Here is a 12,500-nt window from a genome sequence, read left to right on the forward strand (position 1 = left end):
GCTCAAACCCTAGTTCTTTCTCTCCCTCCGTTTCCAGGGGAGATTGTTGTTAATGTGGCTGTTCATTTGTGATCGAGGAACTACATACTGTTTACATACAGGGAGATTTGAAATGTAACTATCTGTCTATATCACCTTGTCTGCCCCCACACTCTCTTTTCTCTCTGTCTCCCCCTCTCCCTCCTCTCTCCTCTCTGTCTCTCCTCTCTGTCTCTCTTCTCTGTCTCCCTCCTCTCTCCTCTCTGTCTCTCTTCTCTGTCTCCCTCCTCTCTCCTCTCTGTCTCCCCCTCTCCCTCCTCTCTCCTCTCTGTCTCTCCTCTCTGTCTCCCTCCTCTCTCCTCTCTGTCTCCCCCTCTCCCTCCTCTCTCCTCTCTGTCTCTCTTCTCTGTCTCCCTCCTCTCTCCTCTCTGTCTCTCTTCTCTGTCTCCCTCCTCTCTCCTCTCTGTCTCCCCCTCTCCCTCCTCTCTCCTCTCTGTCTCTCCTCTCTGTCTCCCTCCTCTCTCCTCTCTGTCTCCCCCTCTCCCTCCTCTCTCCTCTCTGTCTCTCCTCTCTGTCTCCCTACTCTCTCCTCTCTGTCTCCCCCTCTCCCTCCTCTCTCCTCTCTGTCTCTCTTCTCTGTCTCCCTCCTCTCTCCTCTCTGTCTCTCTTCTCTGTCTCCCTCCTCTCTCCTCTCTGTCTCCCCCTCTCCCTCCTCTCTCCTCTCTGTCTCTCCTCTCTGTCTCTCTCCTCTCTGTCTCTCTTCTCTCCCTCTCCCCCTCCTCCCTCTCTCTCTTCTCTAGGGGGTGCGCGGGGGGAGGGGGTGAGTGCGGTGGATGTGCTGACAGTTCTGAGGGAAAAAGTGGCTTTTGTTTCAGGTGAGTCTAGTACGGCCCTCCATCCCCTTGCTCCATTACGTTCCCTTGTTACGTTCCCTTGTCCCTTCACCTAACTCCTTACCCTTGTCCGACCGAGCCCCTCCCCTAGGCTGACATGGTATATGTCCTCGTTGAGTGTCTTGGTTCAAAACCTCTCTGGTAATGATGTGTTATGTTGCTTTTTGATGATGTCACTGTCCCAGGGGGGAGGGACAAGAGAGGTGGGCCCATCCTCACCTTCCCAGCACGGACCAATCATGACCGAGTGAAACAGGAGGATCTAAGCAGACTGGTCACCTATCTGTCCACCATACCCAGGTAACACTCCTATCACTTTATCTCTCTATCTGTCCACCATACCCAGGTAACACTCCTTCTATCACTTTATCTCTCTATCTGTCCACCATACCCAGGTAACACTCCTTCTATCACTTTATCTCTCTATCTGTCCACCATACCCAGCTAACACTCCTTCTATCACTTTATCTCTCTATCTGTCCACCATACCCAGGTAACACTCCTTCTATCACTTTATCTCTCTATCTGTCCACCATACCCAGCTAACACTCCTTCTATCACTTTATCTCTCTATCTGTCCATCCCTTTACTCCTGCATCATACTCAGGTAACACTATCACTCGATTATTCTATAGCTACCTCTCCATCTCTATACCTCTATAACATCATCCCTGTATCACACCGTCAGTGTATTATCTCTATAACATCATCCCTGTATCACACTGTCAGTGTATTATCTCTAAAGCATCATCCCTGTATCACACTGTCAGTGTATTATCTCTATAGAATCATCCCTGTATCAAGCCGTCAGTGTATTATCTCTATAGCATCATCCCTGTATCACACTGTCCAGGTGGATTATCTCTATAGCATCATCCCTGTATCACACCGTCAGTGTATTATCTCTATAGCATCATCCCTGTATCACACTGTCCAGGTGTATTATCTCTATAGCATCATCCCTGTATCACACCGTCAGTGTATTATCTCTATAGCATCATCCCTGTATCACACCGTCAGTGTATTATCTCTATAGCATCATCCCTGTATCACACCGTCAGTGAATATTTCTCTTCCCTCAATAATTCACACTGATACATCCCCTTTCTCCCTCTCCCTGACTCTCCCCCTCCTTTACTCTCTCTCTCTCTCTCTCTCTCTCTCTCTCTCTCTCTCTCTCTCTCACCCCTCCCTCTCTACTTGACTCTCCCTCTCTTTCCTCTGTCTCTATATCCTCTCTCTCTCCGTCTCTCCCTGACTCTCCCTGACTCTCCCCCTCCTTTACTCTCTCTCTCTCTCACCCCTCCCTCTCTCTCTCTACTTGACTCTCCCTCTCTTTCCTCTGACTCTGTCTCTATATCCTCTCTCTCTCCGTCTCTCGCTCTTCCTGACCCCTCCATCTCCTCTCCCATCCTCTCTGTCTTCTCAGTGATGACGTGCGTGCCAGGGGCTTCACGGTGGTGGTAGACATGCGTGGTTCTAAGTGGGAGAGCGTCAAGCCGTTGCTACGGACACTCCAGGAGGGGTTCTCCGCCCACATTCACACGGCCCTCATCATCAAACCAGACACCTTCTGGCAGAAACACAAGACCAACCTGGGCAGCGCCAAGCTCACCTTTGAGGTGTGTGTATGTGTGGAGTGCCTCTGTGTATTGTTCCTAACTATAATTTATCCCCTTCTCTAATCTCTCTCTCTTTCTCTCTCAATCCTCTTCCCCCTCTCCCTCTCTCTTTCCCCTCCCCTTCTCTTTTTCCCCCTCCCCTGTCTCTTTCCCCCTCACCATCTCTCTTTCACCCTCTCTTTCTCTTTCCTCTCTCCCTCTCTCTTTCTCCCTCTCTCTTTCTCCCTCTCTCTTTCTCCCTCTCTCTTTCACCCTCTCTCTCTTTCCCATGTCCCTCTCTTTCCCCTTACTCCCTCTCTCTTTCCCCCTCTCTCTTTCCCTTTCTCCCTCTCTCTGTTCCTCTCTCCCTCTCTTTCCCCCTCTCCCTCTCTTTTTCCTCCTCTTCCTCTTTCCCCCTCCCTCTCTCTCTCTCTTTCCCCCTCTCCCTCTCTTTCCCCCTCTCCATCTCTCTTTCCTCCTCTCTCTTTCCCCCTCTCCCTCTTTCCCCTCTCCCTCTCTCCCTCTCTCGTTCCCCTCTCCCTCCAGACCAGTCTAGTGTCGGTGGAGGGCCTGTCCAAGCTGGTGGACCCGTCCCAGCTGACCGCTGACCTGGGCGGTTCTCTGGAGTATGACCATGTGGAGTGGACGGAGCTACGGCTGGGCCTGGAAGAGTTCTCAGGGGCTGCTGGGCAACTGCTGGCCCAGCTAGAGCAGCTGGAGGCTGGGCTGACCCGCGTAGGCGAGCCCCAGGGCGTGGATGAGGCCCGCAAGTAAGACAGATACAGATGTGGTGGTGTGTGTGTGGCTGGTGCAGTAAGCTATGTTTTTGTGTGTGTGTTCAAGCTGTGTGTGTGTGTGTGTGTGTGTGTGTGTGTGTGTGTGTGTGTTTGACCAGGCTGCTAGAGGAGCATGGCCGACTACGTACCACCGTTGCCATGGCTCCCATCGATGCCATCGACCGTGAGGGGCGAAGCTTGCTCCAGCGCATGCGGCTTGGCCCCGCCCACAGCGGTGAAGCCCCTAGCGACGTGCCCAGCAGTAACCAAGGTTACGGAAGCTGGTTGTCAGGCGGGGCTGATTTCCAGAGTGTAGCTCCGAAGGTGGCCGCCCTGCTGGAGAGGCTGCAGACAGCCAGGACACACCTGCAGCAGAGCTGGACCGAACGGAAAGCACACCTAGACCAGACCTTACAGCTGCACCTATACGAACAGGACGCTGCCAAGGTGTGTGTGTGTGTGTGTGTGTGTGTGCACATGTTTACGTGTGTATGTGTGTGTGTGTGTGTGTGTGGGAGTCAGAGGGAGAGAGAAGAAGAGACAAAGGTATAAGTCTCCCTGTGGTGGTACAGTTTAGACCCGCTGGTAGAGACCATCTGTTGTCTGAATGAACAGCAGTGGTGGAGACAGCAGGTCGATTGGCAGACAACCCTCCCTTTTTCTCCCTCCCCCTCTCTTTCTCTCTCTCCCTCCCATTCTCCATTATTCTGTACATGTCTAAATAGATGAAGTGTGTGTGTGTGTGTGTGCGTGCGTGTGGATGTGTAACCCTCTGTGTGTGTGTGTTGTAGATGTCTGAGTGGATAGCCCACAGTAAGGATCTGTTCCTGCAGAGCCAGACAGAGGTTGGCCTCAACCACCAGCATGCCCTGGAACTCCAGACCCAGCACCAGCACTTCACCATCAACTCTATGGTACAGGCACTCTGTTACCCTTTACTATCAACTCTATGGTACAGACACTCTGTTACCCTTTACTATCAACTCTATGGTACAGACACTCTGTTACCCTTTACTATGAACTCTATGGTACAGACACTCTGTTACCCTTTACTATGAACTCTATGGTACAGACACTCTGTTACCCTTTACTATGAACTCTATGGTACAGACACTCTGTTACCCTTTACTATGAACTCTATGGTACGGACACTCTGTTACCCTTTACTATGAACTCTATGGTACGGACACTCTGTTACCCTTTACTATGAACTCTATGGTACAGACACTCTGTTACCCTTTACTATGAACTCTATGGTACAGACACTCTGTTACCCTTCACTATGAACTCTATGGTACAGACACTCTGTTACCCTTTACTATGAACTCTATGGTACGGACACTCTGTTACCCTTTACTATGAACTCTATGGTACAGACACTCTGTTACCCTTTACTATGAACTCTATGGTACAGACACTCTGTTACCCTTTACCATCAACTCTATGGTACAGACACTCTGTTACCCTTTACTATGAACTCTATGGTACAGACACTCTGTTACCCTTTACTATGAACTCTATGGTACAGACACTCTGTTACCCTTTACTATCAACTCTATGGTACAGACACTCTGTTACCCTTTACTATGAACTCTATGGTACAGACACTCTGTTACCCTTTACTATGAACTCTATGGTACAGACACTCTGTTACCCTTTACTATGAACTCTATGGTACAGACACTCTGTTACCCTTTACTATGAACTCTATGGTACAGACACTCTGTTACCCTTTACTATGAACTCTATGGTACAGACACTCTGTTACCCTTTACTATGAACTCTATGGTACAGACACTCTGTTACCCTTTACTATGAACTCTATGGTACAGACACTCTGTTACCCTTTACTATCAACTCTATGGTACAGACACTCTGTTACCCTTTACTATGAACTCTATGGTACAGACACTCTGTTACCCTTTACTATCAACTCTATGGTACAGACACTCTGTTACCCTTTACTATGAACTCTATGGTACGGACACTCTGTTACCCTTTACTATGAACTCTATGGTACAGACACTCTGTTACCCTTTACTATGAACTCTATGGTACAGACACTCTGTTACCCTTTACTATCAACTCTATGGTACAGACACTCTGTTACCCTTTACTATCAACTCTATGGTACAGACACTCTGTTACCCTTTACTATGAACTCTATGGTACAGACACTCTGTTACCCTTTACTATGAACTCTATGGTACAGACACTCTGTTACCCTTACTATGAACTCTATGGTACAGACACTCTGTTACCCTTTACCATCACTCTATGGTACAGACACTCTGTTACCCTTTACTATGAACTCTATGGTACAGACACTCTGTTACCCTTTACTATCAACTCTATGGTACAGACACTCTGTTACCCTTTACTATGAACTCTATGGTACGGACACTCTGTTACCCTTTACTATCAACTCTATGGTACAGACACTCTGTTACCCTTTACTATGAACTCTATGGTACAGACACTCTGTTACCCTTCACTATGAACTCTATGGTACGGACACTCTGTTACCCTTTACTATCAACTCTATGGTACAGACACTCTGTTACCCTTTACTATCAACTCTATGGTACAGACACTCTGTTACCCTTTACTATGAACTCTATGGTACAGACACTCTGTTACCCTTTACTATGAACTCTATGGTACGGACACTCTGTTACCCTTTACTATGAACTCTATGGTACAGACACTCTGTTACCCTTTACTATGAACTCTATGGTACAGACACTCTGTTACCCTTTACTATGAACTCTATGGTACAGACACTCTGTTACCCTTTACTATCAACTCTATGGTACAGACACTCTGTTACCCTTTACTATGAACTCTATGGTACAGACACTCTGTTACCCTTTACTATCAACTCTATGGTACAGACACTCTGTTACCCTTTACTATGAACTCTATGGTACAGACACTCTGTTACCCTTTACTATGAACTCTATGGTACAGACACTCTGTTACCCTTTACTATCAACTCTATGGTACAGACACTCTGTTACCCTTTACTATCAACTCTATGGTACAGACACTCTGTTACCCTTTACTATGAACTCTATGGTACAGACACTCTGTTACCCTTTACCATCAACTCTATGGTACAGACATTCTGTTACTCTTTACCAGAGGTGGGACCAAGTCATTGTTTTACAAGTCACAATTAAGTCTCAAGTCTTAGCACTCAAGTCCCAAGTCAAGTCTCAAGTCAAGACAGGCAAGTCAGAGTCAAGTCTCAAGTCAAGACCGTCAAGAATCAAGTCAAGTCTCAAGTCCTAAACTTTGAGTTTTGAGTCCTAAACAAGTCATAATGTATTCTTCACCAAATGTAATACCATTTCATATTTTTAACAGGAGTAATAGTATATCACATTTATGCAAATCATGAATGCTTTTAAAAATATCTATATATTTATTACTTTCCAAATAAACGTTATATTTCCATGGAAATACATGGGCAGCCATGAGAAAGACACCCCCCTATGGTGATCAACTATCGGGGATCGCTATGGGGCGCAATTGGGCAATGTAGGCTTGTACACAATCGCCCAACCTTACACACACACACACACACACACACACACACACACACACACACACACACACACACACACACACACACACACACACACACACACACACACACTCTCTGTGTGTGGTTACAGTAGGCTAACGTATGTCAATGGTTTTAGGAACAGCAGTAACATCAGGCAGGATTTAGGCTACCAACTGCCTGGCCAGTTGTAGCTCAATCTTGGGTGCAATGATCACGTTCCCGCACTGACTGACTGTGTGGAGGCTCATTGATTTAATGTTACGTTAGCCTACATGATACACCAGTAAAGTAATAAAATATATACAGTGAGGGAAAAAAGTATTTGATCCCCTGCTGATTTTGTACGTTTGCCCACTGACAAAGAAATGATCAGTCTATCATTTTAATGGTAGGTTTATTTGAACAGTGAGAGACAGAATAACAACAAAAATATCCAGAAAAACGCATGTCAAAAATGTTATAAAATTATTTGCATTTTAATGAGGGAAATAAGTATTTGAACCCTCTGCAAAACATGACTTAGTACTTGGTGGCAAAACCCTTGTTGGCAATCACAGAGGTCAGACGTTTCTTGTAGTTGGCCACCAGGTTTGCACACATCTCAGGAGGGATTTTGTCCCACTCCTCTTTGCAGATCTTCTCCAAGTCATTAAGGTTTCGAGGCTGACGTTTGGCAACTCGAACCTTCAGCTCCCTCCATAGATTTTCTATGGGATTAAGGTCTGGAGACTGGCTAGGCCACTCCAGGACCTTAATGTGCTTCTTCTTGAGCCACTCCTTTGTTGCCTTGGCCGTGTGTTTTGGGTCATTGTCATGCTAGAATACCCATCCACGACCCATTTTCAATGCCCTGGCTGAGGGAAGGAGGTTCTCACCCAAGATTTGACGGTACATGGCCCCGTCCATCGTCCCTTTGATGCGATGAAGTTGTCCTGTCCCCTTAGCAGAAAAACACCCCCAAAGCATAATTTTTCCACCTCCATGTTTGACGGTGGGGATGGTGTTCTTGGGGTCATAGGCAGCATTCCTCCTCCTCCAAACACGGCGAGTTGAGTTGATGCCAAAGAGCTCCATTTTGGTCTCATCTGACAACAACACTTTCACCCAGTTGTCCTCTGAATCATTCAGATGTTCATTGGCAAACTTCAGACGGGCTTGTATATGTGCTTTCTTGAGCAGGGGGACCTTGCGGGCACTGCAGGATTTCAGTCCTTCACGGCGTAGTGTGTTACCAATTGTTTTCTTGGTGACTATGGTCCCAGCTGCCTTGAGATCATTGACAAGATCCTCCCGTGTAGTTCTGGGCTGATTCCTCACCGTTCTCATGATCATTGCAACTCCATGAGGTGAGATCTTGCATGGAGCCCCAGGCCAAGGGAGATTGACAGTTCTTTTGTGTTTCTTCCATTTGCGAATAATCACACCAACTGTTGTCACCTTCTCACCAAGCTGCTTGGCGATGGTCTTGTAGCCCATTCCAGCCTTGTGTAGGTCTACAATCTTGTCCCCGACATCCTTGGAGAGCTCTTTGGTCTTGGCCATGGTGGAGAGTTTGGAATCTGATTGATTGATTGCTTCTGTGGACAGGTGTCTTTTATACAGGTAACAAACTGAGATTAGGAGCACTCCCTTTAAGAGTGTGCTCCTAATCTCAGCTCGTTACCTGTATAAAAGACACCTGGGAGCCAGAAATCTTTCTGATTGAGAGGGGGTCAAATACTTCTTTCCCTCATTAAAATGCAAATTAATTTATAACATTTTTGACATGCGTTTTTCTGGATTTTTTGTTGTTATTCTGTCTCTCACTGTTCAAATAAACCTACCATTAAAATTATAGACTGATCTTTTCTTTGTCAGTGGGCAAACGTACAAAATCAGCAGGGGATCAAATACTTTTTTCCCTCACTGTAGCTGTCGGCTATATTAGCCACGACTTACCGTTCTTTGTGCAGCTTCAAATGTCGAACAAAGTTGGAAATTGTTGTGCCTCCATCTGTAATTTTCTTCCTGCATGTTTTGCAAGTTGCAATCCGTTTTTTGTTGATACAGCGTTGTCTTTATATCCGAAAATAATAATTTTGGGTATCATCTTTCCGAGGGCTCCATCTGAATTCACCTGCCGACGTTCCTCTGCACTGCCACGCACAACTTTTTCTCAGCTGGCACAATTTCATTGGCTGCTGTCTGATTCAAACTGTAATCCGTTAATGAAGAGTTGATGCGCTGCACACTTTTTTAAAAGGCATCATTTTTAATATTTGGGCTTGGGAAGGGTATCAAGTCAGGTCGAGTCAAAAGGCTCAAGTCCAAGTCAAGTCACGAGTCATTGGTGTTAAAGTCAAAGTCGAGTTGCAAGTCATCATATTTGTGACTCGAGTCCAAGTCATGTGACTCGAGTCCACACCTCTGCCCTTTACTATGAACTCTATGGTACAGACACCCTATCACACATCACTGTGAACTCTATGGTACAGACACCCTATCACACATCACTGTGAACTCTATGGTACAGACACCCTATCACACATCACTGTGAACTCTATGGTACAGACACCCTATCACACATCACTGTGAACTCTATGGTACAGACACCCTATCACACATCACTGTGAACTCTATGGCGTGTACAATTCACAGTCTATGGTACGGACACTTTATTGCTCTTAACCTTGAACTCTATAGTATGGGAAATCTATTTATCAGACATTCTATTCATTACATGACACTTTGAACTCTACAGTACAGACATTCTATTACACGTGACCTTTTACTCTATGGTGCCATTAAACATGAGTTGTGAGCTCTAATGTATGGTACTGTCACTTGATGAACACTGATCTTTAACTCCTAACCTCTGACCCCTCCTTAGAACGGGAGTGTGAACGTGGACGGGGTGGTCTCCGTGGCGATGCAGCTGTGTGAGGTGTGTCACTACGGAGCGGAGCGGATTGCGTGTGTCTCGTCACGGCTACAGGAGGACTGGAAAGGGCTGACGTCAGTGCTGGAGGAACGCAGCAACACACTGGTCATGTCCACCGACTTCCACCAGGGGGCAGAACAGGTGTGTCTGGGTGCTTCCTTCTCATGGACATCACTAAGAGCTTTGTGATTTATTTTCTGTGAATGAAAAAGGCTCTATAAATGCACTTTATTAACATTAAAGGTAGACTCAGCGATATGACGGAGATGCTGAAAGTTAACAGCAGTGGGTCGATTTCAGCAACAACTAAGAGTGTTGAAGTGTGAGGCTCAACTTCAACTTATTTGTTCCCATGGCTACCATGCCGTAGCAGCGTGAAACGAACCCGTGCGGAGGGCAGATACTGTGTGTGACTGTGTGAGAGCAAAATCTTGCATCTCTCTCCTCAATCTGAGGTGCTGATGGTGGCAACGTCACTTTACTGAGTCTACCTTTAAAGAGAACTCGGTGTGAAATGAGTTTGACAGAAAATAAAACTGTGTTTACAACTTGTTTGTTTTTGTGACTGTTGGCGTGTGTATGACGTGGGTGTGTGTGTATATATATACATGTAACATGTGTGTGTGTGTATATATAACGTGTGTGTGTATATATATATACATGTAACATGTGTGTGTGCATATTTATCTTGGCCAGGTCGCAGTTGTAAATGAGAACTTGTTCTCAACTAGCTCACCTGGTTAAATAAAGGTGAAATAAAAATAACTAAATAAATATATAACGTGTGTGTGTGTATATATATAACGTGTGTGTGTGTATAACGTGTGTGTGTATATATAACGTGTGTGTGTATATAACGTGTGTGTGTATATATAACGGGTGTGTATATATAACGTGTGTGTGTATATATAACGTGTGTGTGTATATATAACGGGTGTGTATATATAACGTGTGTGTGTATATATAACGTGTGTGTGTATATATAACGTGTGTGTGTATGTATAACGTGTGTGTGTATATATAACGTGTGTGTGTGTATATATAACGTGTGTGTGTATATAACGTGTGTGTGTGTATATATAACGTGTGTGTGTATGTATAACGTGTGTGTGTATATAACGTGTGTGTGTGTATAACGTGTGTGTGTATATATAACGTGTGTGTGTATATAACGTGTGTGTGTGTATATAACGGGTGTGTATATATAACGTGTGTGTGTATATATAACGGGTGTGTATATATAACGTGTGTGTGTATATATAACGTGTGTGTGTATGTATAACGTGTGTGTGTATATATAACGTGTGTGTGTGTATATATAACGTGTGTGTGTATATAACGTGTGTGTGTGTATATATAACGTGTGTGTGTATGTATAACGTGTGTGTGTATATAACGTGTGTGTGTGTATATATAACGTGTGTGTGTATATAATGTGTGTGTGTGTATATAACGGGTGTGTATATATAACGTGTGTGTGTATATATAACGGGTGTGTGTATGTATAACGTGTGTGTGTATATATAACGTGTGTGTGTATATATAACGTGTGTATATATAACGTGTGTGTGTGTATGTATAACGTGTGTGTGTATATATAACGTATGTGTGTATATAACGTGTGTGTGTGTGTATATATAACGTGTGTGTGAGTATATAGCGTGTGTGTGTATATATAACGTATGTGTGTATATAACGTGTGTGTGTATATATAATGTGTGTGTGTATATAACGTGTGTGTATATATAACGTGTGTGTGTGTATGTATAACGTGTGTGTGTATATATAACGTATGTGTGTATATAACGTGTGTGTGTGTATATATAACGTGTGTGTGTATATATAGCGTGTGTGTGTATATATAACGGGTGTGTATATATAACGTGTGTGTATATATAATGTGTGTGTGTATATAGCGTGTGTGTGTGTATATAACGTGTGTGTGTATATATAACGTGTGTGTGTATATAACGTGTGTGTATATATAACGTGTGTGTGTATATAACGTGTGTGTATATATAACGTGTGTGTGTATATAACGTGTGTGTATATATAATGTGTGTGTGTATATAGCGTGTGTGTGTGTATATAACGTGTGTGTGTATATATAACGTGTGTGTGTATATAACGTGTGTGTATATATAACGTGTGTGTGTATATAACGTGTGTGTGTATATATAACGTGTGTGTGTGTATATAACGTGTGTGTATATATAACGTCTGTGTGTATATATAATGTGTGTGTATATATAAAACGTGTGTGTATATATAACGTGTGTGTGTATATAACGTGTGTGTATATATAACGTGTGTGTGTATATATAACGTGTGTGTATATATAACGTGTGTGTGTATATAACGTGTGTGTATATATAACGTGTGTGTGTATATAACGTGTGTGTATATATAATGTGTGTGTGTATATAGTGTGTGTGTGTGTATATAACGTGTGTGTGTATATATAACGTGTGTGTGTATATAACGTGTGTGTATATATAACGTGTGTGTGTATATAATGTGTGTGTGTATATAACGTGTGTGTGTATATATAATGTGTGTGTGTATATATAACGTGTGTGTGTATATAACGTGTGTGTGTATATATAACGTGTGTGTATATATAACGTATGTGTGTATATAACGTGTGTGTGTATATATAACGTGTGTGTGTATATAACGTGTGTGTATATATAACGTGTGTGTGTGTATGTATAACGTGTGTGTGTATATATAACGTATGTGTGTATATAACGTGTGTGT

General features: G+C 44.1%; 1 protein-coding gene across 1 annotated transcript in view; it reads left to right on the forward strand.

Moving 5' to 3' along the window:
• The first annotated feature begins 1,089 nt into the window (after positions 1-1,089).
• Positions 1,090-12,500, forward strand: part of LOC115179117 (kalirin-like) — an 85,278-nt gene continuing 73,867 nt past the window's right edge. The window contains 6 exon segments of the mRNA XM_029740390.1: positions 1,090-1,172; positions 2,302-2,494; positions 3,020-3,243; positions 3,369-3,696; positions 4,041-4,163; positions 9,690-9,881. Of these exon segments, the coding sequence (XP_029596250.1) occupies positions 2,342-2,494; positions 3,020-3,243; positions 3,369-3,696; positions 4,041-4,163; positions 9,690-9,881 (1,020 nt within the window). The 5' untranslated portion in view covers positions 1,090-1,172; positions 2,302-2,341.

Source organism: Salmo trutta, chromosome 39 (genome assembly GCF_901001165.1).
Source record: "Salmo trutta chromosome 39, fSalTru1.1, whole genome shotgun sequence".
In the NCBI taxonomy this organism is placed as follows: Eukaryota; Metazoa; Chordata; class Actinopteri; order Salmoniformes; family Salmonidae; genus Salmo; species Salmo trutta.